At 55.5% G+C, this 27,988-nt stretch overlaps 10 protein-coding genes across 10 annotated transcripts; 6 read left to right on the top strand and 4 right to left on the bottom strand.

Moving 5' to 3' along the window:
- Positions 1-20: 20 nt before the first annotated feature.
- Positions 21-5,926, bottom strand: CC84DRAFT_1201938 (uncharacterized protein). Its single transcript, XM_018181742.1, has 3 exons — positions 1,372-5,926; positions 1,229-1,320; positions 21-1,179 (listed from the first exon to the last, which is right to left on the bottom strand). The coding sequence occupies exons 1-3, from the start codon at positions 5,742-5,744 to the stop codon at positions 254-256; spliced, it is 5,391 nt and encodes a 1,796-aa protein (XP_018043491.1). The 5' UTR covers positions 5,745-5,926; the 3' UTR covers positions 21-253.
- Positions 5,927-6,269: 343 nt separating this feature from the next.
- On the top strand, positions 6,270-8,732 carry CC84DRAFT_180586 (uncharacterized protein). Its single transcript, XM_018185485.1, has one exon. The coding sequence runs from the start codon at positions 6,401-6,403 to the stop codon at positions 8,627-8,629; it is 2,229 nt and encodes a 742-aa protein (XP_018043490.1). The 5' UTR covers positions 6,270-6,400; the 3' UTR covers positions 8,630-8,732.
- Positions 8,733-9,514: 782 nt separating this feature from the next.
- CC84DRAFT_1136460 (SAICAR synthase-like protein) lies at positions 9,515-13,765 on the top strand (the record flags this gene model as incomplete). The annotated part of the gene is made up of 2 exons (XM_018176100.1): positions 9,515-11,732; positions 11,854-13,765. The coding sequence occupies exons 1-2, from the start codon at positions 9,793-9,795 to the stop codon at positions 13,763-13,765; spliced, it is 3,852 nt and encodes a 1,283-aa protein (XP_018043489.1). The 5' UTR covers positions 9,515-9,792.
- A 469-nt stretch (positions 13,766-14,234) lies between these two features.
- CC84DRAFT_180582 (uncharacterized protein) lies at positions 14,235-14,594 on the top strand. The gene has a single exon (XM_018185484.1). The coding sequence runs from the start codon at positions 14,268-14,270 to the stop codon at positions 14,481-14,483; it is 216 nt and encodes a 71-aa protein (XP_018043488.1). The 5' UTR covers positions 14,235-14,267; the 3' UTR covers positions 14,484-14,594.
- An 856-nt stretch (positions 14,595-15,450) lies between these two features.
- CC84DRAFT_1171724 (uncharacterized protein) lies at positions 15,451-16,788 on the top strand (the record flags this gene model as incomplete). Its single annotated transcript, XM_018179927.1, has 2 exons — positions 15,451-15,563; positions 15,645-16,788. The coding sequence occupies 2 exons, from the start codon at positions 15,451-15,453 to the stop codon at positions 16,786-16,788; spliced, it is 1,257 nt and encodes a 418-aa protein (XP_018043487.1).
- Positions 16,789-17,438: 650 nt separating this feature from the next.
- CC84DRAFT_1079430 (NAD(P)-binding protein) lies at positions 17,439-18,509 on the top strand (the record flags this gene model as incomplete). The annotated part of the gene is made up of 2 exons (XM_018173848.1): positions 17,439-17,563; positions 17,693-18,509. 2 exons carry the CDS (start codon positions 17,439-17,441, stop codon positions 18,507-18,509), a joined length of 942 nt encoding a protein of 313 aa, XP_018043486.1.
- Positions 18,510-18,619: 110 nt separating this feature from the next.
- Positions 18,620-21,357, bottom strand: CC84DRAFT_1160341 (Het-C-domain-containing protein). Its single transcript, XM_018177478.1, has 5 exons — positions 21,239-21,357; positions 21,079-21,187; positions 20,993-21,031; positions 20,911-20,943; positions 18,620-20,858 (listed from the first exon to the last, which is right to left on the bottom strand). The coding sequence occupies exons 1-5, from the start codon at positions 21,331-21,333 to the stop codon at positions 18,702-18,704; spliced, it is 2,433 nt and encodes an 810-aa protein (XP_018043485.1). The 5' UTR covers positions 21,334-21,357; the 3' UTR covers positions 18,620-18,701.
- Positions 21,358-21,822: 465 nt separating this feature from the next.
- On the bottom strand, positions 21,823-22,872 carry CC84DRAFT_1255229 (ankyrin). Its single transcript, XM_018184521.1, has 2 exons — positions 22,492-22,872; positions 21,823-22,440 (listed from the first exon to the last, which is right to left on the bottom strand). Exons 1-2 carry the CDS (start codon positions 22,860-22,862, stop codon positions 21,876-21,878), a joined length of 936 nt encoding a protein of 311 aa, XP_018043484.1. The 5' UTR covers positions 22,863-22,872; the 3' UTR covers positions 21,823-21,875.
- A 1,020-nt stretch (positions 22,873-23,892) lies between these two features.
- On the top strand, positions 23,893-25,244 carry CC84DRAFT_1255228 (uncharacterized protein). The gene is made up of 2 exons (XM_018184520.1): positions 23,893-24,126; positions 24,176-25,244. The coding sequence occupies exons 1-2, from the start codon at positions 24,050-24,052 to the stop codon at positions 25,155-25,157; spliced, it is 1,059 nt and encodes a 352-aa protein (XP_018043483.1). The 5' UTR covers positions 23,893-24,049; the 3' UTR covers positions 25,158-25,244.
- Positions 25,245-25,287: 43 nt separating this feature from the next.
- On the bottom strand, positions 25,288-25,942 carry CC84DRAFT_1078602 (uncharacterized protein; the record flags this gene model as incomplete). Its single annotated transcript, XM_018173805.1, has 3 exons — positions 25,288-25,525; positions 25,584-25,740; positions 25,801-25,942. 3 exons carry the CDS (start codon positions 25,940-25,942, stop codon positions 25,288-25,290), a joined length of 537 nt encoding a protein of 178 aa, XP_018043482.1.
- Positions 25,943-27,988: the final 2,046 nt, after the last annotated feature.

Raw genomic sequence — 27,988 nt, 5'->3', positions numbered from 1 at the left:
AGGTATCCTCGCGTCTAACGCCCGCCCCACGCTTAGAAGCGCTCTAAAATGTACACCTAAAATGCTCACGTACCCGATACTCCACGCTACCCATGTTCGGAAAGCAAGCAACGCAAAACGCAAAATGTCCAAGCCACGATTGGCGTTCGCACCATGCAGAGCGCATCTCTCCTCCGCGAAACACGCCCCGCGCGGCACACTCTGTCTTTCCCCAGCGCTGCTGGATCTCTCAAAAGTAATCTCATTATCATCATTAGTCGGTAATTTCGTCAGTGGTGTCCGGCTGCTTCCGCTGAATAACTCCAAGGTAAAGTAGCCGCTCCCAGACATCGTCTTTCACGAGGACACGGGCTTTTTCGAAGGGAAGCCCATCCAGATCGCGTAGATTTCTGCAGAAGTTTGCGAGCATCATCTCCGTTACACGTCGCCTAATACGTGTCTCATAGTCCAATCGCGATAGGTATTGATCGTCTTCTTTTACGTCGCCCGAGGGAAGCACAAAACGGTCGGTGGTTTGTTCGTCCGAGGGCTTTCGTCGCAACGACATGATGCGGTTCTCAGAAGCCGGGGCGTAGAAGCGAACAGTGAGAGGGTTGTCGCGCCAGTCCAGCTTTGTCAAGGTAGTTAGTTTTCCTAGAACCATCGCATTCGTTCGCAGACGCGCCAGTTTGTTGCCAGCCACTAAAAGCTCATTCAGCCTCTTGATGTTCAACAATGGTCGAAGGTCTTTGATGGAATTGAAGTTGAGATTGACGGATCGAAGATTCGGCGTTAACTGTCCAAAATCGTCTGGCAATTCTTTGAGGCCCATCGAAGCTAGTTCTAGCCGCTGGAGGTTGAGCAGATGTTGCGAAAGTCCGAAACCTTGGGTCATGTTGAGCGAAATGTATAGGTTGCGAACGTCAGGGTTCCTCAGAAAGTTGCCAACACAGGTTACCGCGTTCGGATCGGCCCGTGGAGATTGGTCGCGCGCTGAAAATGTCCGCAAATGGTGTAGATCCTCTAAACCATCCACGTTCGTAAGCGAGTTGCGATCGGCATAGAGCGACTCCAACCTAGGAAAGTAATTGTTCACATCAAGCAAGGTCATTCCGTTGCCGCAAATGCGAAGCGAGCGTAGCGCCTTGCAGCATTCATATGTCTCATCGAAAATTGGAAACTCTGCAATAGAGTTGTCATCTATACTTTGTTAGCCAGTGCCAGCGAGTCTTGATTTTGGGTACCCTACCTAGATCGAGATGCTGCAACTGGGGCAAGCGGTGCACGTTCCGTACTTCCTCTAGCTTGTTTCCACGTAAATTGAGGTCTGTCAGAGATTTACTGATAATGAATTAGTACAAATTTGGGTTTCTTCGCATTATAGAAACTTACAGATTCGCCTGCGCAAAGTCCACGAATTTGATCTCGTTTCTCGCCACACTCAGCTCCATCAGGCCGTCGAGATAGCTGATGCCGTGGAGCGATTGTATCTTATTGTCATCGACCTTGAGGGTCCGAAGATGGACCAGGTCGCTAAGGCCATCTAGACTGTCGATATCGTTGCCTGAGATGTCTAAATGCTGCAGGTTCGAAAGGTCCACCCACGATGTCAATCCAGTAAGACTATTGTTCTGTGCCCAAAGCCTACGCATTGTATACGGGATACCTTTGACTTGGTTGATCTTGTTGTCCGACACGTTCAGCTCCTCGAGTCGGTAGCAGAAATCGTCCAGGCGATGGAGGTTCTCGAGACGCTTTCCATGTAGGTCGACCTCCCGAAGGTCCTCCCAGTACGGTTCATTTGGTTCGACATCTTGCAATGCCTTGACCAAATCTGCGGTGCCGAGTGCATATCGATCTTCGAGTGCTTTGGAGAATTTATAGCCGTCATGTTTGATCACGACCCTATCTGGTATCTCACACTCGTCAACCTGGTTGAGCGTGAACTCAGGTAGGTCGCTGAGCATGAATGTTACGTCTCCTTTCATCGGAGATGACGGTGCAGGCATAAGCGCATCGTTCTTGCTCAACACTGGGGCTGACACGCTCATCGATAGTTGCATGCGGTAATTCTTTGCCGGCCGCTCATCAAGAATGGGGAATTCATCTGCGTCTTCAAAGATAGCATTTGGAGTGGGACGATGGGGGAGTGTATGTACGCCCTTGCTGCGCCAGAACGTCTTTGGTGGGGAAGATTGTTGACGGTGATTGACTGCGCTCCATGTACGAGCAGACTGCTTTGGCGGACTAGCAGTGTTGTCCGCATGTCTACGCAGATCGTTGAAGTTTTGCTCTGCGATCGAGATGGTGACATTCCGAACTCGAGCATCCCGTGCAGACGACTGTGCTGCGCGACCTTCGAAGTATTTGATCTCGTGCTCTATATCGTCTTCGTCAGATTCGGGAATCGTGTAGGTCATTGGAGGGAGTTGATGAATCTTCTGCGTGCCGCCTTTCACTGTCTCTTGATCACTGTAAGATGTGGCGCGCGTTTCGGTCTTGGGGAAGCTCCATTGGAAGTTGGAAACCTTGGACGGGGCCGAGCTGCTATCAGTCATGACAGTGGCCGCGCCATCTCGGGTGACTGGGCGCGCCTTGTCGTCGAATGCCCGTGGTGTCTCTTCTGTATCCTCGAGGAAAGTCTCTGCTGTAGCTTGTGGTCGTACCGGCGAGGGTTTGTCCATCATCCGCTCCGCAGTCTCATCCACAGTGAGGTCCGGAATATTGCCAAAGGGGTCATCCTCGCTCTCGTTGGTCCCACTATGCTCCTCCACGAAGGGGTGCTCTCGGGAGGGACTCTTCTGGCGGACCCATATGTTCTTTTCTGGATCGAAACTCATGCCTGCTACCTCTTGTGGGATCAAGTGTGCTACAGCTTGAGGTGCCAAGGTGTTCACATGGTCAGATTTTCGCGAAGTGCTCGTGGCAACGGTATTTCCCATTGATGACATCATGGTATGGTTCGTCCTGCCCTGAGAGTTGGCGTGGTTGCTTTCCGGAGTCGGGTCCATATTCCTGTTGAGGTTGTCGGTGATACGAATGCCGTCTTGCTCCACAATAACACTATTTTCTTCCTGTCCCGAAACACCTCGCATGCGTGAGACCCTGAAAGAACGGAATGAAGAACCAGCAAACTCATCGGACTCCTTTTCTTGATATTTGCGAAGATGGCTCATCTTCTGAGAGTCGAGCTCAGGCTTGTTCGGATCCTTCCAAGCTGACTCGCGTCCTTCTCGGCTAGGGGGTCTGTCGAATGTAAACGAGCTTGACGGGTAGTCGGGCTTATCGAAGGCTGCGGGGTTCTCGGATTCGGATTCTTCAAGGCTACCCAATCCATTTGCGGGCTTTCCTTTTGCGCGTATGAAATCCATGATCTTCACGGCTTCCGCTAGAAAATCCTGCGTTGTGACGGAACGCTTCCGGCTCTCATCCCGCATCCCTTGCTGCCTTTCGAGGCTGAAAGCGGCCACTTCTTCGGCGACAATGGCTGCACGATCCTCATCCGCCAGTGAGTCCTCTTCGTTCATAGGCTCTATATGCTCCCGAATGGTATTCATCTTAGGCGACGAGTGTATGAAAGCTTCGGTGGCCTCAAGGATATCGGCTTGAAGTTCGTCCAGTCGCCGCTGACTAGGAGTCGGATTTCGAGGCCTCAGGATGTGTCGACGTGCAAGGATTTCTGGATCTGCGACATTGTTCGAGGTGTCGTGGCGAGCGTCTTTGCGTTTCCGGCCACTGAGTGACGGTGTGGCGGCGCGAGAATCAGGCTTGGGCTGAAGGCCAATAGCCGGAATGAAGTCCTCGTCATCCTTTTGAATCGTTCTCCGGCGTTTGGGAGTAGGATTCTTGAACGGCGATGTAGGGCCTCGTTTACCTTCAGCATACTCGTGAGACACTTCCTCGAAGTCCTCCGGGCTGGTAGAGCTTGATGTCTGGCGAACGATCTGGGGTATTGAACGACTCGGTACTCGATAGTGGCTCGCCACACGGGTCGATACAGGTCTTCGTGCCTGGGATGGCGCTCGCGAGATGGGAGAGGCGTTGTATTCGAATCTGAGCGCCGGCCGACTACCTGGAGGTGCCACGTCCATAGAGGGAGACTCATCGGGTGCACTGTCTTCACCATCATTCGACGACATAATTGAGAAGTCACCAGAGAACTGGTACTGGTTCAGGTCACCTTCGCCGAACGTACTGACCTGGCGTCGTTGCGGATAGGCCGGGCTTGTGCCGTCATTTTGCATGCTGACTTCTTCTACTGATGTTAAGCGCACCTCCTTGTGAACCTTGGTGACCTCGATCTTGTTAGTCCGCACGCTGCTGGTGACAGATCCGTCAAGCTTGTCAGGCTTGTACTCTAGTTGACTCAGCCGTCTTTGTAGGCGATTGCTTGTGAAGGTATCGTGGGCGTCGAAGAGCTTTAAAGGACTGCCAGAACCTTTTGCTCGTTCTGGGCTTAAGTTGTTGGACTGAGCGTTGCGCCGTGGTGTTTTTGGAGACACAGCGTCTTCTTCAATGGCGCACTCGGGCGCTGCGGTCGCGCTCACACTCACTGTCGGTATTGTTTCAGTGCGTAGCCCACTTTGTTTCTTGGTCCTCTCCGGAGAAGGGCTCAAGGGCCGTCTGCGGAATGAACCGTCTCTTGAATAACCCCCGCGTTTCATCTCAACAAAACGCCCCACGCCGTCTGTTATATCCGCGATACTAGGCGTCCCAGCTGGCAGGTCTTCGGGGAGCGAGTCGTCTTGGATTCGCGAAAGAGATGAATCTTGATGGCTTTGCATGATAGACTCCTCCTCAGGCACCGACAAATTGTGCTGCTCAGGCGGTGAGCCAAGGTGTCGCAACCGATTGGCAAGCTCTGATCCTCTAAAGTTGGGGATAGGGTCCCGTGGAGCGCTAACTCCGAAATGTTGGCTCAAATAGACTGGACTGAAGTTCTCGTTTTCGTATTCGATCTGGCCGCTTACGGTGCGAGGCGGGCCCTGCTCAAATTGGAGCGAGTCCGCCGACAGCTCAATACCCTTCAAGTCCGAGTCTTCAACGATGGAATCAGAACGCTCCTGTGCGGGTGCTTCACACGCACCGTTTCGAGCTGGGCCAGCGTGCTGGATGACAGAGCCGTCCTGCGCCGAGCTGTCCTGCACTGAGTCTTCCTCTTGCGCAGACCATGGCGGTGGACTTGAGGGCATAGCACTGAGACCTTTGAGCATACCGCCTCTTCGCTTGGGCATCTTCTCCTCTGATGCCGGCCCATTGGGTTTTTGGAAGATGTTTTCAAGCCCCATAGGACTGAACAGATCCTTCTGGTCGCCGTATCCAATCTTGCCCTCCAGCAGCCTCCGCCTCCATTCCGGTGTATCGTTGGAGGACTTGTCGTTGGACGATGATTTCAATACCGGCTTCTGTGCGACTGTTCCCTCGCAGGCGAAGGAATCGAGCGAGGCGGCGGAGAAGGAACGCGACGCGCCGCGGACGGAGGCAATGTAGGACGCGTCGGCGGATGGGATGTTGTTGTCGCTGAGGCTCCGCTCGACCAGCGCGCTCCTTCGTTTCGGCGGGCGCAGATCATTGGCGACATTTCGGACGCGAATCTCGGAGAAGGAGCCGGACGATGATCGCATGCGGGGAAGTCGACTCTGTAGCTTCGCGGACACGCGTTGTGATGTTTGTGGGGAGGGTCCGTCGTGCGCTTCGGGCGCGCTGGACGGTATGGGCTGCGCGATCCACTCCTCAGAGAGATCTTCGAGCCACGGCTGGCTCATGTTTGCGGTCGGCGGTGTACCACTTGGCGGGGAAGATGCGCGTGTGGTTGTTGACGATTGTGTTGATGTGGAAAAGACGCGTGGGAGGACGAATTACGCGAGCGCATGCATCTTCATGTGCGCATTGGAGCCCGAATGGCAGTGTTGAGCGAGCAACGCGAGGTCAGCTCAAAATACTTGGTTGTATCAATACACAAGGATGCGACCAGGTTCCCCGTTAGTGATGTCCGATTAGAGGTCACGTGGTGCTATCGATGCTATCGATTTCTCCGATGGCTCGTCGCCAGAGCAACGAGACGATAGCTCTGCGCAGGCACGGTTCACAGACGACCACGGGCCAAACCTTCCCCACCACTAGAGCCGTCACCAAACGCTTTCACGCGAGCCATCTAGGGGTCTGAGCAAAATTGAACGGCTTCTGCTTCACTGGGCCACAACTCCTCGCCGTGCGTGGAAGCTGCCACTGTCGAGCGCGATGCAAGACCAACACCAACGTCCAGGTTCCCCTCACACGACCCCACTGCCGCCGATGCGCTCGCAGGAATCCTCCTGACTTTGCTCAGAGGGCTTGCCAGCCTTCTATTCAATCTAGAAAAAACACTTGCGCTGCCTCGCGCGCGTACACGACCGACGGCAGCGGCACACGAGCACGCACGATGCCCAGAGTCCATGCCCAGCTCAGACATGTGACTGACACCGACCCAGTATCCATACAACCCGAAGATATCGTGGAACCAGAAATAGAAGAGGATGAAGATGCTGGACGCAGAGCCCGGAAACGTCGGCGGATTGAGACCATTGCCAATCAGTACATCAAGCTCGGGAGAGTGCCGCTGATTGTGTCCGCGGGCTTGCGCGGTCCCTTCGACAATGGGTGGAAGAATCCTTGGGTGACGGCGCCATCAAGGCCGACCAACGAAACTGTGCAATCGGATGCGCAAAGGACAAATGCACAGGAAGACAAATCTGCGAATCCCGCTCGCACAAGGACAAGACGTGCCAAATCGAACAACCTCCCACCGGTGTCGTCTGTTCCGTCTCCAGAGGCCTCGCGTGCTCCCGATGTCGCCCAGGACAGCGTTTTGCCCCCAGAAGACCTTCCAGATGCATACTATGGTCCACCAGATGCGTTGGCGGCTCAGCAAGATGATGCAGGTGCTACGGAATTCTTCAGCGCTGACCCAGATCCTTCCGTCACTTTTGATAATATCGCAAACAATCCCTTTTGGTTGAAACGCCCACAATTCAAACCGGCAGCCTTTCGCGAATCGATCAATGGCGGCCACGATCCTTCACCGACACGTGCTCGTTTGGGGCACAGGCCAGTAGATCGGAATGGACGACTGCTACTCGTCACACCAAGACAGCCCGTCAGCATGCTGCAGTCTGACCCTGGAGCAAACCCGAGCCCGGAGCCAGATTGGATGTCGGCCGCTTCCGCCTCGATGATTATAACGTCGCCTGCAAACCTTACCAATATCATACAAGAAAACATGTCTTCTGTGCCTTCGACGAGGAGGAAGCGGACCTACTCCAAATTTGAAAGAAACAATACCAAGGGAGACCAAAGTGCAACCCGCGCAGCTGCGGACATGTCACCTCCAAAACAGATCACCAGACGAAACGCATCAATGGAACCTTCTCCACAAGGTTATGGGGACGCCGGGGGCCGCAGCGCACCCGACACTAATGGTAGTATGGCACATGACACCTCGGGAGTTACTCCACCCAATGGACCATTGCAAGGTGCCAAGTCTTCTCAGGCCAGAGCGAAAACGTTACGTGCATCCCAGGGGCAGAAGGGTAACGCTCAACAAACGTCCTTGTCGGCTCCGAGGACCGAGAAGCGCAATCCGAACAACGATGTTCACGATTCTGTGGAACCACAACTTCCAACGTCTTCTCGGCGTTCAGCACGCACCAGCCTTAAGAAGAAGAAACATGTCGAAGGAGCCACGCCTTCTTTACGCCACGATCATATCACGTCACCAACATTGGCCGCTTCGACTGGCTTCAAGTACAGGAAAGTCGGAGAGGTGAAACGAGCTAAGACTACTGACAAGCGGAAACCACGACCTGGATCATTGAGCTCGCCGGCTGCCGTCAGCCAACTGCCTGCAGAAACTGTGGAACACGAGACCGAGCCCCTTGACGAAGCTACTGAACAAGAAGCTGTCGCTACAGCAGAAAGTCGAACGTCACGACCAGACATTTGGGAGGTGCCAGGGAGCCCACCGCAACAGGAGCAACAAAGCTACAGATCGAGTCGTACTTCAGGCTTCTCAACGCAGGCTGCGTTGATGATGGCTCAGATGGAATTCCAGGACGGCACGATGCCAACTATAACTGAAGACGCCCCAACGCCATGGCTCGCTAGCACGGCGAACGAAGACCCGATTGTACCCAGTCCGGCATTCACTCCATTTCATAAGTTCAATGCAACACTAGAGGAGCACTACGCACCCGAACCTACCATGCCGAACATGCCCATCAGTACTCAGGATCTTTTCGAGACGATGTCCCCATTCGCTAACAGCACAGTCAAGAAGCCTGCGAGGGCACCGGCAAGTAACTTGAGGTTCTCAGTTTTCGCGAACAGGGAGCAAGACAGTCCCAGCCACGGTGATGCTCGAAACCGCGATCGGAGCCCTACTTCTCAGCAGCGGAAGCCACTCCGAGAGAAGAATAGCCGGGTTTCGTTCCTGGGCTCGCAGTCGGACAAGGGCTCACAGAGCGAGAGAGCATCTCAGGAGTCTGTCACGCCCCGGCCGTCCAAGGCTCCCGTGGTACAAGCTGTGGGGCTCCCGCAGTTGGACTTTTGCACTTCCAATGGTGAGCTCGATTTCACAGATCGCTTCTTGATCAACATGAACGAGATGACCTGACGATCCGGGCCGCGACTACACACTTAGCTAGCAGTGTGCCGTTTAGTGGCCACGAAACTGGCACGGCATGCACACGTGGTCTTGTGCCATTCTCTGGATCTACAAGTCTCTCTGGGTGACGATATGGATAAGGGTAGCAGGACCGGCAAGCCCAGGCTCCTTGCATGGCATTGTGGCTCCTGTTCGGGTTGGGGGAGCCCACGTTTCAGGATGATTGGACGATAAGAGGTCGACGGGCACCGGGTATTCTGCAGCTGCAAAGGGCAAACGTGCCTGAGTTCAGACAGGATCGCAGATGGGCAGAGGAGGCAGAGAGGTGTTCCAGGGCAGGTTGGGCCGGGACTAGGAAGCAGAGGCGGTGACCCGACGGGAGGCCTGCCTGAGTCGGGGCAGGGCCAAGGACCCTCTGCAATCGCACAGGCAACGGCGGAGGAGCAAGGACGCTGCGAGGCGTGACGGCGACGAAGCCAATCAACGGCGGTGCATGGTCACGTTGGCGGAGGCATTCCAGCCTCACCATCCACCTGTGCTCCTGCACGGCGCGCGCCACGTACACGGCGAGTTGCGATGTGCCTCTACCGCGCGCGCACGGACGCGCCTGCTCGCAGAACACGCTTGGCAAGAGCACCCGCTGGCCAGCAGCGGCTTCCCTGCGCACAGTAGATATCCCAGCCGAGACAATAAAAGCCACTCAGACACTGCACGTTGGTGAGAAACAAGCTGCTCTGCGTGTCGCCGTGCCCTTCTGCGACCACGGCTGTCCTCGCAAACGGCCCGTTGCGTTGCAAGTGCTGGCGACGCAGACGTCATCGGCGAGGCTCGCTTGGTGCAGGCTCAGCGCCACGGCTGCGAGGCCTTGCCTGGTCCACACATTCGGAACGTGGGCTTCGCACGCACCGCCGCTCGCTGGCCCTCCTCGCACTCGCACGCTGTGTCGCCGTCGACAGCGCACCGCCGTCCCGAGTCCGTCCACCCCGGCTCGCACACGCCAGTACCTCTCCTCAGCCGCCGCGGCACTCGTCCCGCCGTGCGCCCAGTCCGCGCGCCCAACGACCGCTTTGCTGGCCGCCGCTCCCCTGCCCAAGCCTCGCACGTTATCTGCCAAACATTCCACCACGCACCAGTTTCCGTGCCCGCGCAGCGGCTTGACCAATGTCGTCTCCATGTCACCGCCCTTGCCCGCACCGAGACATGGTACCTCACCCCCCGCATCGGTGAGGTCAAATGCGCCACGGACCCCCGGCCGCCATGAAGACCCAACGCGCTCTTCGCCTACCCGCGACGAGGTGACCCCCAAGAGCCTCGCGCAGACGGGGCGTTCCAAAACAGCGCCCCTGGACCTGAACCATCTGTGGACCCCATCCATCGATCAACCCCAGCTGTCGGAGCGCGACAGCATCTTCGCTACCACGTACCTGCCATCCGACAGCCCCGCTCCCTCTCCACGCACGCCCGCCCGCACAGAACACGCAAACTACAATGGCCTTGACCCAGGCCCTTCAAACACGGCAGTCAATGCTCCGGCGCCGCCACCATTGACAGCTGCTCCCGCCGCCCGCCAGCACCAACCCCACCAGACCCCATCCACCCTCGAAGAGCCCCAGAGCCTCCTTTCCGCACGCTTCAGTTCGAGCAAGAAACATAGATCAGACATGGCCCCCGACGGCACGGGCGAGAGCCCACCCCCCTTCATGAGTCCGGTCGATTCACCTGTGCATCGGCCTGCCACCCCTCCCGGTACTGTCCAGACCACGGGCTCGTTGGACGACGCGCTTGCCGAATCGGGATACACTGCGGAGCGGTTGAAGAACCGAATATGGCGTGTTGGCAATGTCGAACCCTACCTACCGCATGGAGGACATGTGCACAGAAGGGAGGGTCACGTCGAAAAGAAAATTGAAGCTACACTAGCAAAGACCGAAGTGCCAGCAGCTGCACGGAGTCGGAAGGCGAGCCACTACCTACGGGTCTTCAAAGAGAACGATGCTGCAGAAGAGCAGAAGAAGCGCGAGGGTCGCGGGAAGGACCGCCGACAGGCTGAGAAGCTTCCTCCGACCGTTCAAGAGGAGGATGTTGCCCGAACACCTGCTAGTGCATTGACAGAGCAGATCCAGAGGGCGTCCCGTGCCTCGTCTACAGCCCAATCGCCATACAATGGCCCTACAAAGTCGTACTTTAACTCTACCACCTATGATAGCCACGACGATGGGAGCATACAGTTCAGCGTCGATGGAGCAGGACAGGCGCAGGAGCTCCCCACACGGCTGCTCGAAGAGATCAGAAATTTCCACAATCTTACCCCGGGGGGTCCGCGTGGCTCGTCATTCTCGAAAAGTCTTCCCACAGCTGCAGCTGAAAAGCTACGTTCTCATGTGGCCAAAGCTCGTACGCCCCACCCGCGAGAGCCTTCGGATTATTTCCAGACATCGCGCGAAGGAAGCCCGGACCGCTCTCCTGGTTCAGAGGAAGACGAGTCTGAGAAAGAACATATTTCATCAGCTCTGTACTTTCCTCATCGTCAACTGAAGTCGCCTGAACCTATTCCACAAGAAGAGGAGACGCGGAAAGCGGAAGTACATTCCACTCGGAGGCTAAGCACTGTCAATGCAGGCAAAGGGCCCATGGGAGGGACCACGGAGGAGGCTGTAAAGACCCCCCAAGAGGTAGAAATCTCTTTACAGTCACAAGATACAAATGAATGCCTGCATGGTGACATCCGAACGACTTCTTCCCAACGGCAGGATGACAGTACCTCGCTGGCTTCTGCAACTACTGACGCGACTACGTCGGCTGAGTCCGAGTACGATTCGCTAGCGGAATCGTCTCATTCACTCAATGACTATGATTCCAGTGCGACTGATGACCTAGGCACAACTCCCACCGCAACACCGCGCAAGCACAAACAAGAGCCCGTTGCACCCGCACAGCCACCTGCGCCGCTTGGCGCGGTCGAGCTGAAACCATTTAACCACCAAGTTGGCGGTCACACGACGGTATATCGCTTTTCAAGGCGAGCCGTGTGTAAGCAACTAAACAACCGAGAAAACGAATTTTATGAGACGGTTGAGCGACAGCATCCGGAGCTGTTGGACTTTCTTCCAAGGTACGATTACTACCAACTTCTGAGTTGTTTGTAGCTGAGACCTCAGCAAAGCCTTCTCCGCCCCCGTTTTGCGTGCCCATATCTTCAGATCATTTTGCTAACGTTGTGCTGCCAAATTTAGATATATTGGTGTTCTCAATGTCACCTATCGCAAAGCGCCGAAACGGAAGAAGACCAAAGACAAGACGAAGGGGGATGCGGTCGCTCAAGCCAACGCCGATGTGTCAGCGAAGCAGGACTCGGGAGAGCACGGCCTTCCCAAGCCAAAGGAAGATCAACCTAGGATCGTCAGTCACTCTCAGCAGACGACTGCGGTCCCTCAGGTTGTGTTCGAGAATAATCGTCACATTATCCCTGAGAACCTTTTCCGCTTGCCACCACGTCGCTCCGCAACACCTGATCCTTGGATTGGCAGTTCGTATTCGCAGTACCACCGAAGAAACCAAAGCGATATTGGCTTTTCGGCGGTGGATGATAGTCCCAACCGCCCTCCTCTACGACAGCAGAGCAGCTGGGGTGTCACCACTATCAACCGAAAACTGCAAGAAGAGGTTCTGCGACAAGTGTTTGCGCCGCCCCCAATCCATCACCGCCACCGCCATCATCATCACAACAGTCTGCCTCATCGATCAAGAGTGGATCCGCACGCCATGATGAACTCGGTACCTTCATTGCGCAGGAACAGCGCAGACATCTCGGAGATTTCTATGCACGAGGAGTCGACCCGCAAGCAGGTTCTCAAGGCAGAAGCCCATCGTCACATGGCAAGACCAGCCAGTGGCAGTCTGCCCCGTGACTCTCCTTATCCATCCCATGAGTCACTTGAGACACCCCCGACACCAACAAGCTCCCGCCGTCGCCATTCGGGCGGTGGCCTCACACGTAGACCGTGTGGTGTGGACACGGATCACAGAGCCCCTTTGGAATATTATGAAGAAGACGGATATGGCGGCGATGGAGAGGAGGAAGTTTTTGCTATGGATGAAGATGCTCGGTTGCAGCAAGCCAAAGCAAAGTATGAGCAGATGCACATAGGTGACGCCTCGGCACACCAGGGCACTGCCCCGGAAGCCACGATGCTACCAGCCCCAGTGTTGAAGGAAAGGGCTCCACTTGCTTTGGAAGAACCCCCCGCAAATCCCAAAGCGGCCCAGCAGCAACCTGACGAGCGCGTCCAACATTTCTTGCTGCTCGAAGACCTGACTGCCGGCATGTCGAAGCCGTGTGTTTTGGACCTGAAGATGGGCACGCGGCAGTACGGTATCGAAGCCGATGACAAGAAGCAACGTTCACAACGACGCAAATGTCAGATGACCACGAGCCGAGAGCTGGGTGTTCGTGTCTGTGGCATGCAGATATGGAATGTCAAAACCCAGAGCTACGTGTTTGAAGACAAGTACTACGGCCGCGATTTGAAGGCTGGTAAAGAATTTCAGGATGCGCTCAAGCGCTTCTTCTGGGACGGCAGCGGTCACAAAGCGGCCCTGAAACAGATTCCCATTATTCTAGAAAAGATCAGCGCCTTGGAGAGGATCATACGCGGCCTACCCGGGTACCGCTTTTATGCTAGCAGCCTCCTCATGCTCTACGATCGGGGCGAGGGCGAGCAGAAAGAAAAGGAGCCGCCGTCACTTCCCAACGGACTCTCAAGCTCCAGTAACGAGGACGTCACAGCAATCTCCCCGAACCCCGCACCAACATCCAATCCGTCTTCGAGGTCCACCTCAGACATCAAGCTGAAGATCGTGGACTTCGCGAACTGCGTCACTGCCGAAGACTCGCTGCCCGACACCGTGCCCTGCCCACCTCATGACCCGGAAGGCGTGGACAGAGGATATCTCCGTGGACTGCGGTCGCTGCGCTTGTACTTCCAGCGTATATGGCGCGATGTCAACGAGAAGGATTGGGTGGAGAGGGGCGAGGGCGAGGGTATGGCGAGAGATGATCACCACGATGGCCCGGGGATGGGAGTATCGGGCCCCGGGTGGCTAGATGAGGCAGTTAACCATGATACGGGGTATGTCAGCTTTTGAAGCATCTCTTGCACTAACATAGAAGAGGGGGAGGTCTTTTCGAGGGGGTTTTGGTTGCATGGCGTTTGCATCTCGATGGGTGGGTGGTTGGTCCACTTTCCTTTCGCTTTTCCAGTTCCGCACCGGCGTTTTGCGAAGACAAATTTTCCTTTTGCTGTTACTCCTGGGACGGTCAGATTGTGGGCATCAGCTTGGGTCTGGGCATGGGAATGGCGTTTGTTCTTTCCTCCTGTGGTTCTTCCCGGCTGCAACTTCTATTCTCAAGGGGAATTTGGCGTGAGGGGAGGTCAATTCGTGGCTAGATGGTTTTGCCTGCGTGGGTTGTGGGATCGGGAGGTGTACATGTATGTTTTGCCTGGTGGGGAATTGGAGGGGGGTGGGGGTAGGACGTAGTAGTGCACGTTATAATACACTATGTTAATTGAATGAATGGACTGTGCTATCTGGTATTACTAAACACCGGCCTTGATATGAGTTGTTGAGGGAGAAACCACAGTCTTGTATGGAGGCTACGATGTGTTCCGTGAGCTTTATGGCGTCGCTGGACATGGGCTGGGCCCCCTCCTCTGACTTGACTAGGGGCACAACGCTATGCAGCTGTTGGATGTTTACCCTTGTCGAAGCACGCATCCCATTTTTCGTAAACGCAGCCGCAGCTCGAGATACTAGCCCACCTCTCGCGCAACCGTGGACACCGGCGATACAGCGCCGTGAGTAGTACCCAAATCCGTATAGTAGCCAAAGTCACTTCGGGACTAACTCCCATATCATTATCTAACCGCCGAAAGCCTCGGCATGTATCTGGTCTTCTATTCCCGTAGATGAGAGCCAAAGTCGCGGATGTGCGGTTGGCTGGTCGGGGCAGGCAAATCTGCGGCTCCTCGCTGCAACTCATATCAAAGCCGGTTTGCAAAGTCAAGAGATCTCTCATCCAATGTGATTTCGGCTCCTGTTTCAGGACGCCAAGCTTCAATACCCCTACCTCGAGGGCATCGAGAGCCCGGGAAATTATAGCTCATACGTTAGACGAATTGTACAATGTTGTGGCCGTGGCCGTGGTGGTAGCCGGTGAAGAGCCTACTGGGTCAAGCGGCGAGCGCCTGCGACTGAGTGTTGCGGTGTAGCCGCCACCTCTCGTTCGACAGAGTATCTATCAGTAGTCAAGAAATTGGTAAGAGGCTGACATGTTTGCGCGTCAGCTGCCTTCACTGTTGGGACTTGAGGCTCTCGCCCGACGTGGGAGCTTTGGCTGCTTCAATTTATTTAGCACCGTGGCCGTGGTCAAACTCTCCAGCAGAGACGAGGTCAACGAACGGGGAAGGCATGTGTCCATCATAGACTCTAATAAGTCGATACTCGTGACTTTGGTCTGGCTCTCGAGCTGCACCCGGTCTACGAGCAATGCATACATATTCCGATTATGGTAGATGTTGAACAGTGCTAAATCTTGTATGGCGCTGTGGCTCCTGTTTCGGTGGGAGAGTCCACGTTCCAGACGATTGGACATGTTCAGGAAACCAATGCAGGCAGATGCTAAGACATGTGGATGCAGCGCTTTGAGACGCGGGCCACTGAGGCAAGTTTAGCCGAGAAGAGTCATGTCATAGCTCCAAACTTTCTTACCTCGATTCCTCCGCCGAACAGTCCCACCACGACGCATTGAGACGCGCACCCCGCCTTCCACCATGGACGAAGATGAAGACCTGTCGCACCTGCGCAATCCGAACCCCGACCCGGCCGCCGACGAAGACCCTGAAGAAGAAACGCTCGACTATGGCGCCGCTTTTGCGAAAATAGCGTATGCATCTTTCTCTGACTTTCCTTGCGGCGCAAAGCGCACGGTAGCACACTTCTCGCAGTGGTACTGACGCGCTTGTAGAAACAGCGATAATGCGCTCCACCTTCCCAAGCGCGGCGAAAAAGACTTCGAATCGCACGAGACGAACCTCCAACTCTCCAAGCTCGATGCCTCGCGCCTTGCCATGCACAATGTGCTCTCCTGGCAGCGCACACACACGCAGAAGGGCCATATACCCGCCATGTACGACCCAGACACGAACATGGCCTACGTTCCCAAGCCCAAGTCGAGCATGTTCCTGACTATGGGGAGGAGCAAGGGAGGAAAAGAGTGGCTGCTGCCCGAAGAGGCGCTGTTCTTGATTGAAAGAGGGAGTGTGGATTGTCGGTGGCCGGTCAAGGACGCGGAAAACGGCGGGAATATGCTGGAGGGCGCGCCGATGAGTCTACAGGCCGCGTATGCAGCGTTCCTGGGCTACGAGGCTGGCGTGGGCGGGAAGCTGACCATGGAGATGTACACCGTGTACGCTGGCCTGAAGCGCTCAGGCTATGTCGTGTTCCGGCACGGCAGCTGGGACGACGCGCGCGCGCCTGTGCAGCCCCTCACACCGAACTCCCCCGATCAGAACGCAAGCAAAGCTGGCTACTGGAGCAGCTTCTGGAGCGACGTCTGGCGCCGCATATCCCAGCCCTCGCACACCGCGTCCCCGGAGAGTCTGGCATACGGCCCGCTGGTACGTCCCGGGCTCTATCGCTCCTACGCAGACATCTACCGCGCGCTCGCCCTCATCCCCTTGCACGACCGCACCCAGCCGCCCGCCTTCGCGCTTCCGCCCAACCCCAACAACCCGTTCCGCATCCACTTCGATGTCTGGAAGACATCCGGCTCCCAGCGCTTTCGCAAGTCTGCGCGCCCGCCACCCGACTTTCGCATATGTGTTATTGATGCGCGCTCCACGTCTGTTCCAACTGCCGCCGAGTTGAACGATTTGTTGGCGACGGTGCCAGATGACGGGCCCAAGGAGAATGTGCATATTATGCAGAAACTCAAGCATGGGAGCAGGAACGTGCTGCTCGCGGTGGTGGACAATGGGATACCGAGTTACATTCGCGTTGCAGACGTGGATTTCGGGAGGGAGAAGGTGTATGAGCGGACGGCGCCCCGAGGTGGAAAGGGAGGCCGAGGAAGAGGTGGAAGAGGCAGAGGAAGGGGCCGGGGGAGATGAAGCGGCGGGGCGTTGTAACCCTGGAATCACCACATCTCCGACAGGAGACACTCTGCTGAGGCACAGTGCCTATGTCACGGCAATCGTGGCCATTGTCGCTCTAAGCGACGTGTTCCGTCCCGAGGCGGCGCCCAACACCAGCTACGTCGTCGATTTGCAGATCAAGGGAGAGGAAATCTAGCATGAGGTCGACAAAGGGAGAGCTAGCGATAAGTCAAGTGCAGATGAGGATATAGGCATGTCGAGCGGCCTTGCAACAGCCAGCTGAACTACCAGGGGTAGCAGAAGAGCCATGTAGTATTTTGGGCGAATTTAGGTGCCCACATCGGCGAAGAAATGCTACACTATTTCCAATAAAAATATCCTACATGCGCATACTCGAGAATCCATGCGTTCGGAGACGCCGATCAGGTACAGAAGTCGCGCAAACCAAGAACGTCGCACTCGGCTCCCGCCAGAACGAACCTCGGCATCTACCCCAGATTCCACCACACTAGGAATCTCCGCAGCTCCAACTCCGCACTCCTCCCCATTTTACACTCATGCATGCCCTCTCCGCCGTCCTCCCTTCTTCGTGTTCTTCTCTGATTTAATCAATCAAGAATTGCTTTTCGCATACCCGAAACCGAGAATTAAAACAGCAAGCAACAATGCCAGCCGATCCCAAAGTAAAACAGCAGGGCCTCAGCAGAGAGCTCTCAGAGGGCCCGCAAGACCCAGGGATGTTTGAGGACATACCGCGCGTGCGAGAAATAGCCGGGGATCTGGGTTCCCAGTGTGTATCCCTCTCTACTCCTCACTCCCTTCCCATTAGTCCTCTTCCCCACCCCACCGTAGCGAACCCCATGCCCCAGCCAACTTCCCCGCGTATGGAGAGAACACAATAGCTAACGCACCCCCCCAGACGCGTAAAAGACAAAGTAATCATCATAACGGGCTGCAACTCGCCGATCGGCATCGGCCGCGCCTCAGCCCACCAATTCGCCCGCAACGGCGCAAAAGCAGTCTACATCTGCGACTTCGCCTCCACGCACCTCGACACGCACAAGCGCGAACTCGGCGCCCTCTACCCCGCCGTCGACATCCACACGCGCGTCTTCGACGCGGCCGACGAAGCCGCCGTCAAGCACGTCTGCCAAGAAGCGCTGGACACGTACGGCAGACTGGACGTCTTCTTCGCCAACGCGGGCATCAGCAGCGCAAAAGTCTTCTGGGAAGAGGACACGCAGGGCTTCATGAACATGATGCGGGTCAACACGCTCAGCGTCTTCCTCGCCGCCAAGCACGCCAGCAGAGCCATGCTCAAGACCTCGACGCACAAGCCCTACCCCCAAGGCGCCATCATCGCGACCGCCTCCGTCGCCGGCCTGCGCTCAAACGCCGGGCCCACCGACTACTCCGCGTCCAAAGCCGCCGTCGTGAGCCTGATGCAGACGTGCGCGTTCCAGCTCGCCGGCACGGGGATACGGTGCAATGCCGTGTGCCCGGGGCTGATTGAGACGGGGATGACGAAGACGACGTACGACGCGGCGCGGGCGCGGGGCAGCACGGGCAAGATTGGGCAGCTGAACCCGCTGAGAAGGGGCGGGGTGGCGGATGAGATCGCAAGGGCGGTGCTGTTTCTCGGGAGCGACGAGGCGAGCTATGTGAATGGGCAGGCGTGGGCGGTGGACGGGGGGTTGAGCGCGGGGCATCCGTTTGTGCCGGGGAAGCTGGCGTAGATAGGACCGACGCGTGTGTAACGTGCAGGAAGAGATGTCTATCACATAATGCCGTGCCGTTGCATGTAAACAGACAGACAGACAGGCAGGCACACGGGACGTTCGATTCGTGAGAATACTTCCTTGCCCTCTATTCCCGCCCAGCACCAACCCCAACCTTGGCCAGACTCCACCCCGTACATCACCTAGGGTCTAGTATAAATTATTCCCGCCGCCAGCACCCCACTGCCTGCCCCCGCCCTCGCTCTGCCCCTGATCATGCTGCCCATACGCCCCTCCATACCCACCCTGCTGCTGTGGCGCATCATACCCCTCATATCCCTGCTGGTACGCCGTCGGCACCGTATAACTCGGCTCCGCGCCCTGGCCCCCATGATACTGTCCTTGAGCACCCCAGCCACCGACATCGCCGCCGGGCGGCGCGCCGTTGTACTCTGGCACGCCGTGGGACTGGCCGCCCGCGTAGGACGACTGGTACGGCTGGAACGAGCCCCAGTCGTGCGTGGGGCCTGGCGAGGGAGACGGCTGGTACGCCGACTGGGAATGGTCGTACGAAGACTGCGGTGCGGAGGCGTCGAAGTCGTCAACTTCGCGCTTCCCACTTCCGCCGAACATGTTGAGCGCGGGGCTGAGCTTGTTGGCCAGGCCGCCAGGGAGGTTGCCCGCAAGGCTGCCGAGGAGGCCTCCGCCGCTGCTGGAGCTCGCGTGCGACTGTTGGCCGTAGCCGCTGGAGTGTGACTGCTGCTGTGCGTGCCCGCCTCCATGGCCGTGGCTCGTGAACGACGAGACGCCCGCGGCGCCGTGGCCGGCGCCGTGCGAGTGGTCGTTGCCGCCGCTGTGGTTCTTGCCGGCGCGGACGCTCTCCGAGCTGAGGATGTGGTTGAGGTCACCGCCGCGGTGGCTCTGTGCCCACTTCTCGACAACGGAGAACATGTTCCTGTGGATCTCGCTGTTGTGGTTGCGGATGGCAGGGTGGTGGAAGACCTGCATGCAGTCGTTGAGGACCTGGTCGACGGGTACGTCAGGGTGGTCGAAGGCGTAGACCACGCGAGGTGCGACGAACTGCAGGATCGCGACTGCGATTTGGCCGGCGGGTGCGTTGAGGACGTTGGAGAAGTGGTCCTTGGAGAGCATGCTGTGGGTGGGGTCAGAGGAGTGCGGGTTTGTCCAGACTTCGAACTGGTGCTTAGCCGCCGAATCGATAACGGTGGAGGAGCCTTGCTTGAGAGACTCGGACGCCTGCTTGATGATTGGCATGACGAATGGAGCCAGCAGGGATAGCACAAAAAGGGTGACGCGCTCGGTAATCGTCTCAATGAGCTTCTCCAGACCAGGGATCTTCTCGATGATCGCGGAGATGTTCCTCACCACCTTGTCTCGGAACTCCAGGATTGGGTAAATCTTAGGGATGATGGTCGCTGGGTCAGTGTTTGTGCCTGGTATGTTAGGTCCTGGTGGTCCACCGACAGACCCAGGAGGCGCATCGAAAGTTGGGGCGCCTTGGCCAGGACCGCCAGCTCTTGAACTGCTGTAGTCATCATAACCCCCGCTTCGGTATCCGTGTCCTGAGATGGCGGCAGCTTGCGCATCAGACTGTGCCTGAAGCTGCTGAGCTTCTTTGATCAACCCACTGGTCCCAGGAACCTTCCCTAGGACATCTGTAAGAGCCGAGCAGCTGCCTCCGCTGCCTTTGGTATTACTTGTCAAAGCGTCTGACAACGTGGTGTTCATCTCATCGACCTCAGATTGCGTGATGTGGTCCGTCGCTTCACCTAGCACAGAATGGAAGAAATCAACACCTCCAAAGGTTCCGGTCACGAGAGGGTACACGTGTTTGCCGTGGAGGTTGATTTGGGTCTGGGTTCCTGTATGCGCGAACACGCTTGAGTATCCTAGTTCTCGTAATGCAAGCTCGGTGTAGTTGGTGTGAGCGCCGAAATCTTCCAGGCAATGGAGGCCTTGTCCGAGACACCGTAGTGCTTCCGCAAGATTTGCTTCGTTTCCGCGCTCTCCGTCTGGTCCATGAGTATACATGCGGCCGTAGTGGATTGCTCGAGAGAAAGAAAACTTGACGTAGCCTGCTGAAGTGGCCCAGTTGCCTCTCTCATTAGCGATATAGTTCTTCATTCCAGTTTCCGGGTCGACAGCAAGCTCGATATCTGTAACGGGTCCGCGCAGACGAGGATCGAACTTCCTGGCATCCTGGTTGTCGGCATAGTCTTTCGGGTTGTCAATGTGCTCTTCTGGCCTGTAGACACCAAGTCGGTCGGCGGTAACCTCAAACTCGCCAGTCGCATATCCGAATGACATAAAGGACAGGATCCACACAAGGACGCGAATGGTGTCACCCTTGGCGACTGTTAGTTCGGATACGCGGCACACTTGCAGATCCGGGACTCACTTGAACTTTGCTCAGAGTTGCGGTATCTACAGCCTGTAAACCATTAATAGAGTTCACTCTTGAGCAGAAGATGATGTCTTACCTGCGAGTAGTCTCGGAGCCAGTTGCCAAAGTACACGCGCTGAATTGACTTAGCCCTACTCCTTGCCATGCGCATACAGAGCATACCTTGATCATCATAGACTTCCACTTGTGACCTTTCAAGCACGCGACCGTAGCGAGCATGTCCTCGATATCTCCATGGCGCCAGTTCTTTCCTTCAACCGCGGAGATCGAGCTACGCGGCTCATCAGCACGAGTATTTGCCTTTGTTGTGGGGATAGCTCACGCGATGTTGCCCGCGCCAAAAGCATGCGCCTTTGCGGGTAGCAGCACCAGCACCGCGAGTGCGATCAGCAGCACGTATTTTGCCTGGATTCCCATAGCGAGCGAGTAGTAAGATTGTGTGTGAGGAGAGGATGGGAAGCAAGATGGAGCTCTTTGCTAATAAGTTATGGGTCACTTGCGCCTGCCGTCAGCGCAGCTGTACGTGAAGGGTTAGGCTCGTAGGGCTAGGACGCCACAGGGATTCAAGGTGGTCGCAAGCCTCAACGCTGCGTGTGCCCTTTGCCAGTTAAATCGTTCTCCCTTACAGTGACTACGCGTTCCATTTACACTGGACCATCCTTTAGCACACGACTGCTCAACGCCTCAATTTTGCGAGGCTGTGCGATCGAGGGTTGTCTGCGCCACGGTCTGCCCCACTTAGCGGGGTTCATCGCAGCTGAATCCCGTCATGTTGAAGCAGAGCCCAAGGCGGGGCAGCGCTAGGACCACAAAGGCAGATGGCATACACCATGCGCCACTCCTTTGCGAGGACGCGGACACTGGCGATATACGAAGAGGTTTATTTGTACAACAGTTACTGCCTGGGTGCTATATGCTGTAAGCATTTTAGAGTACTTACCTAGATATGTATGTACGAATTACGGACAGGCACGAGTAGTTGCCCAATCTTCTATCATGACAGCGATATCCTCGAAACCACACATCCTTGCCAACTCTACACTGTTTACCTGCTGCCCCTCGGTCTTCCATGCTGACCACCCTTTCAGGTCAGTTCGTGCACCTCTTTCTAGTAGAAGCTGCACTAGATCCGCTTGGTTACCTGCAATTGCAAAATGTAGTGCGGTCATGGTTCCAAATAGAATCCCATCGCCAGTCTGCATATTGGCGTCTAGAGTCGCAGAGTAATCTGCATCGATCGGTGCGCCTTGGTCAAGGAGGTAATGGATTGTTTCCCGACGATCCTCAAAGTGCGGCCTTTGGCTGCCAGTTGTGGCCTCAGCTTGGGCGCACGCGCACGCGGCATGTGCCAGGAGGTTTGTACCCTCTATCGTAGCTCCGTGCGCAACTAAGAGCTTGGTTACTTCGAGAGGGGCGTATGCAACGGCTCTTTGCATGACTGTATGACCAGAAGGGCTATTTGCGTTCGGGGATGCGCCGAGGGAAAGACAGTGTTTGACGAGGTCAACGTGTTCCAAGAGGAGGCTACAAGAGTCAGCCGACAAGCTCAGTTCACGCCAGAAGAAGAGATTATACCTGATGGCAGGGGGGCAATTGTCATTCACAGGTCTGTTGATGTCCCACCCGTTGTCGAATAACTTGTCCAATATCTCCGTCCGACGCGTTTCTCGTGTTTGTCGTAAGGATGCAGACATGACTGAATTACTAATCTCAAATCCAAGAGGCAGCATGAGCTGCACCAAGTCGTCGCGATTGTTCTCGACCACGTCGCGTAGCGCAGGACCTTCGTTGAATTCCTTCAACGCATCGGGTCGAAGGCGCGACGCATTTAGTGGGTCTTTCCATCGTGCGAAGAAACTCTGAAATTCCGAGATCGGCTTATTCTCGTACCCAAGCCTCGCTAGATAGGTCGCTGCCTCTTCGACTGTCTCCGTGGAGGCAGACATGACACTATTCGGATTTATAGCGGCAAAAATGCGGCGGAGCTGTCGGGAATATACCTGTTCTGGTATACCCTCGGGGATTCCTTTTATGAGATTGAAAGACGATGTAAAGAGGAAGAGTGTTCTGCTTTCTGACGCTGTGTATAGAGCTGGGAGTTGCACGGGGGCGACACGAACGATAATGACCTGTTGTGAACGCGAAATGGGAAAGTAGAAGATAGTCAGCTGTCCTAGGCGAGGTCGACGATAAACTGACGAGAGCAATCCCCGTTCTGCAGTTTATTTGCGTGTCGCGGGGTTCTCAAAGGGGCCAGGGGCGACGGACAATGGAACCGACAGACGACAGGCGATGTGCGACAGAAAACGGGCAACGAGCGACGGGCTCCGGGTTGGACAATAGGCTGTGCAACGGCCGAAAGGCCTAGTGGCATAAGCACTCGCTTTGCAGGGCCCAGTCTAACCCCGGGCGTTCTCGACGTGCAGTGGGGGCTAACTCGCTCGTTTGCACGGCCCGCGCCGAGTGCGGGCCTCAGACGGTTGCGAAGTGGAGATCGGTCAGTGTGCTTGACGGAGCCCGACAAGCTTCTTCTCTTCGCCTATCGGTCGTAGCGCATCTCGATCATACATCTTATTCAGATTGAACGACCTAGCTGCACATCACGTGAGCTCTCAGGGGGCCAAACGCGTCACCAAACTTGCAATCTTCGTGAACAGTCTACAGTGTACATTGCGCTGCATTGAGCTGCGATGTGTTCAAATGGTTTCAACGTGTATCGGCCGGTGCATTTCATGTAAATTAGGCTTCGCAACAACGGACCATATGAGTTTACGGTCGCCTTGTATTCTTATCTCCGCTATGGACTTAGGTTCGTGGTGGCTTACGGTCCGGACTCTCACCATTACGCCTTGCATCTGTTTGAATCATTCCGCATGTGGAAGTAATTGGGAGTAATCCGATATCAGACTAAATCCTTTTCTTACATCTGGAATGCATAAGAGTGACTACGCCGCAAGCTTGCTTGTGCAACTTCAGCACCACATTCTTTTCCCTAGATACATTCGTTCGTTGGTTCATTTTATACACTCGTTTAACATTCGCTTCGACGTTGTAGATTGCTGCAGCCACTGTTTCCATTTTCTTACCAATAATTGCTTGCCCAGGTGGTAGGCTTACAGAGAATTTGTCCATCATGCGTCTTCCCAACCTTACCGCCATCGTCATGCTGGGCCTTGGCCTTGCGGATGCGTTGGCTATCCCTGACTCCAGGTATGATTCCATGGTCTGAATAAATAGAAACATTCACTAATCGTTGCAGTGCAAACTCCGGGTCAGCTCTGGAGCTGTTCAACCGCGCCGCGCCGGCCTGCAAGATCGGAGACAAGGCTTGCGGCGCAGGAGGCTGCCCCAGCATGAAAAGCACGCTCAAGCAAACCTGCAAGGCGGCCAAGAAGAAACGACCCGGCAAGGTCGGCAGAGCACTCGACGTGGCCGACGAGCTGTGGGACCGGGCCACAAACGGTGGGAAGAAAAGCAAGCAATGCCCTACAGACAAACCCAAGAAACCCACCAAGAAGAAGCCCAAGACCAAGAAACCAAAGACTAAGAAACCCAAGACAAAAAGACCCAGCAAGGTTCGCACTCGACCTTCTCGCGCGAAGAAGCCCAAAGCCTGCAAGGGCCGACGATGCAGACGCGAGGACGAAGCTGAGCTCCTGGAGTCTCCCACGTACTTCCACGTGAAAGACAGCCGCGATGTGGTCAACGACGGCGTCGAAAAGCTCAATGGCTTTGGCGAAGAGCTCTCGGACGAGTTCGAAGGCCTCTTCGGCCTGGTGAAGCGGGCAGGCGCCTTCATTGAAAAGCGCATGCCCCAGGGCGTCAAGATGGACGAAGGCAAAGGGCGAAAGTGGAAAGAAGGCAACACCATGTCCACGACTGGAATCAGTGCTTGTTCCGTCTTGGTTGTCTACTCCAACGTCGAGATCGCCATGGCTCACATTCCCCCCGGCCGCCTCACGAATGGTGTCTACACCCCCGGTGAAGAAGTTACCGCGGAACATTTGCGGAAACTCGACGGAGAATTCAGCTTCTTCAGTGGAGGTGCGAAGGCTATCTTTTACTACAATTCTCAATTGGACCCGGACAGAGTCCAGCAGGTCGAGAACTGGCTTACGGAGAAGGGAATTACCGCCAGCGAGAGAGACATCAAGGACCATGTAGGCGGTTTCGGAGGCAGCGGACACTTTGAAGTGACCCATCGAGGTAATGGTAAGAAGGCGACCGTTAGTTTTGGTTAGGTTCCATTTATCAGGGTTAGACTGAGAAACTTTTGCATACGGAATGGAGGCTGGGCTTCGTATATAGAATTGTTCGTGCATAGGCGTTTTACATTGAGTAAAAAAAAAAAAAAAATGATTTGCATACTTTCTACAGGTTTGAGTCTTGGTCCAATGGTAGCCCTAGTCCTCCCTCCGAAACCGGCTTATGGTTCGGATTGTCATATCCCCAGTACTCATAGTACTTGTCCGCAGCCGGCAGCTGCTTGATGCCTGGCTTGTCGCCCTCTGGCTGCTTCATCACTTCGACGTACTTGTCCATGTCGATGCTGTTTTCTCTGCGCCAGTCGGTGAACTTGTCGAAGTTGTGGCATTTCTTATTGATGGACCTATTACACGGTGTTAGCGAGGAACGATGAGGAGTGTGGGTTGGGGAAATCAACGTACATGTCTGCGAAGGGATACGCTTGTGTGTACATCCAGACGAGTGGTATCATGTCCAAGTTGCCGGAGCACTGGATCGATTGGAGCAGGATGTCGAAGCAGTGGTTCATGTGCAGCTCCCTCTGCATGACTTTGTCCGCGCGAGCCTGGCTCATGTTGTCTATCAAGCTAAGTTAGTCAAGAACCCCTCATAGCTGGGAAGCCATCGCGGTCAACTCACAATAACCCCCATATACGACCTTTCGCAACGAGTTCAAGCAGTGCAACTGATGGTAAACATCAAAGATAGCGGCATACGCGTTGTCTCCCAAGCCCCAGTCTTTGTCCTCCAGCTTGGCAACAGTTGTGTAGTCTTTGCCCATCTTCGTGAGCTCCTCGCGCGTGACGGGATACACACGCGTCAACTCCCACTCCTCCCAGATTTTGTCGTCAGCAGGGTTGGGCTGGTGCCGCATTATACTGCCGCCTTCCTTCGGCGGGAAGAAGGTTCCGTTGATGGTAACATCCTCGAAGTCAACTGTGTACTTGTCGTATATGGGACTGTACCCAGATACTCTTCGAAGAGCTGCGTTACGCACAAGATAGTGGCTGTAGAACCATGCTCCAAAAAGGCCGATGGAAATGAGGAGGGCGGAGATGTTGATAACAGAAATAAGTACGAGTGCTCGACGGCTTATGACAAAGTGCCGCTGGTCTTTTGTGTGCGCTCCGCTGATGAAGCCTTTTGTCTCATCTTCATCTGCTTCTGAGGATGAATCTCGGCTGCTGCCCGAGGCAACCGGTTTGTACTCAAGCTTCTCTAGCCATTTCATGATGGCGATGAAGAGTGCACCGAAGAGAGGGTGTGTTTGGAGGTCGTAAGCTTGCACATGTGCAGTCAAAAGGCAATCGGTTACAAGCGGAGCTGATTGATGCGTCAGTCGGGAGGATTTGGGGGCCACTAAGCATGTTATTGCCACAACTATCACCCCGCATCGCGTGCTTCTTCGCAATGACGACGTAGATAAGGCTAGTGTTGTCGAGCTGCATCGGGGTGGTTCCTCCGGATCCTGAGATGAAGCTCGTCTTCCATCATTGGTCAGTTCGAATCTCTCGTACGTCTTACTTTATTCTCGCTAACACGATGCTACATGTCACCGGGATCTTAGGAAGTCAAACGTTGGCACACCTTCCTAGCCAGGGAAAAGCAGTTGCGCTAGCTCTGACGAACGCGGTGTAAGCGCACAGATCACCTGCCTTGTTCGGTCAGGTTACAGCACATCAGAGTGTAGGATTCTACATACTACACATAGTATAGCTGCTGAAGGATTACGCCCACACTTGATCAGAACTAAAAGCCAGTTGATCAATCTATGAACGCTCTAAACGACGCCGATAGTGGTGCGGTCCGTAACAGATCCATATGCAGTACTGCTTCAGCGTTCCTTGAACTTCGAGATCCGACGCGTCCGAAGGCAAGCCAAGCCGCATGTGCATGAATCCTCAAGTGCATCCTCGAGGCCGCCGAGCGGTGAGTAAATGTGTGATGATTGTTACCGTGCAGGATTCTTCGTGGAACCCACTGCCTTGAAGGATGCGGTTGAATCGCACTTGCAGGTCGTAACCCTAGTAGTCACCAACGCTGCTGATCGCCGGACGAGTTATGACTATGTTGGCGGTCGCATACCCTTCAATGCCCGGTGGCGATTGATCCCTCGCATACTGCATGCTTGCGATACTTTGGGGTCCGCGGACGCCGATTGGCACAGCGCGTTCAGCCAATTTGAAGGCGTTGCTGCGTCTCCACTGCAAGGGGCTGATGCTGCGAGCCGTCCCCGTAATGGCAACATAATCCTCCCGGTGTGAGAGACAAGGCTGTCATGTGGGCGATCAGTCTGCGGTGAGATACCGAGCTTGAGTGGCTACCACCGGCTGTGTCTGGTTGGAACGATCTACCATGTATATAATTGAACTGGCACCCTCTAACCACTTGTCAGCCGTCAGGTCACGCCACATTACGCTTCTTGAGTATCCATCCCATTCTCTCCTCCTCCAAGATGCGTTTCATCGAAACCCTCAGCGCTGCGGCGCTCTTCTCTACACTTGGAGCTGCTGCTCCTGTTGCCAAGAGTGAGAAGAGGACCGAATTCGCCCCTTGGTACCGTGCGACGAACATCTTGCCCGCCAGTGATGACAAGCGCTCCGTCGACAAGGTAAGTCAGCTCAACAAGTCCAACCGATATGTTGTATGCTGAATCAGAGAAGCGCACAGAGTTCGCTCCTTGGTACCGCGCGACCAACATCCTTCCAGCCAGTGATGACAAGAAGCGGGATGTTGAAGAGAAGCGTACAGAATTTGCCCCATGGTACCGCGCGACCAACATCCTTCCGGCTACGGATGATAAGAAGCGAAGTATCGAAGAGAAGCG

The sequence above is a fragment of the Paraphaeosphaeria sporulosa genome (genome assembly GCF_001642045.1).
Source record: "Paraphaeosphaeria sporulosa strain AP3s5-JAC2a unplaced genomic scaffold CC84scaffold_1, whole genome shotgun sequence".
NCBI classification, from domain to species: Eukaryota; Fungi; Ascomycota; class Dothideomycetes; order Pleosporales; family Didymosphaeriaceae; genus Paraphaeosphaeria; species Paraphaeosphaeria sporulosa.
The sequence above is the reverse complement of the archived record's forward strand: the minus strand, read 5'-3'. Positions and strand labels throughout refer to the sequence as shown.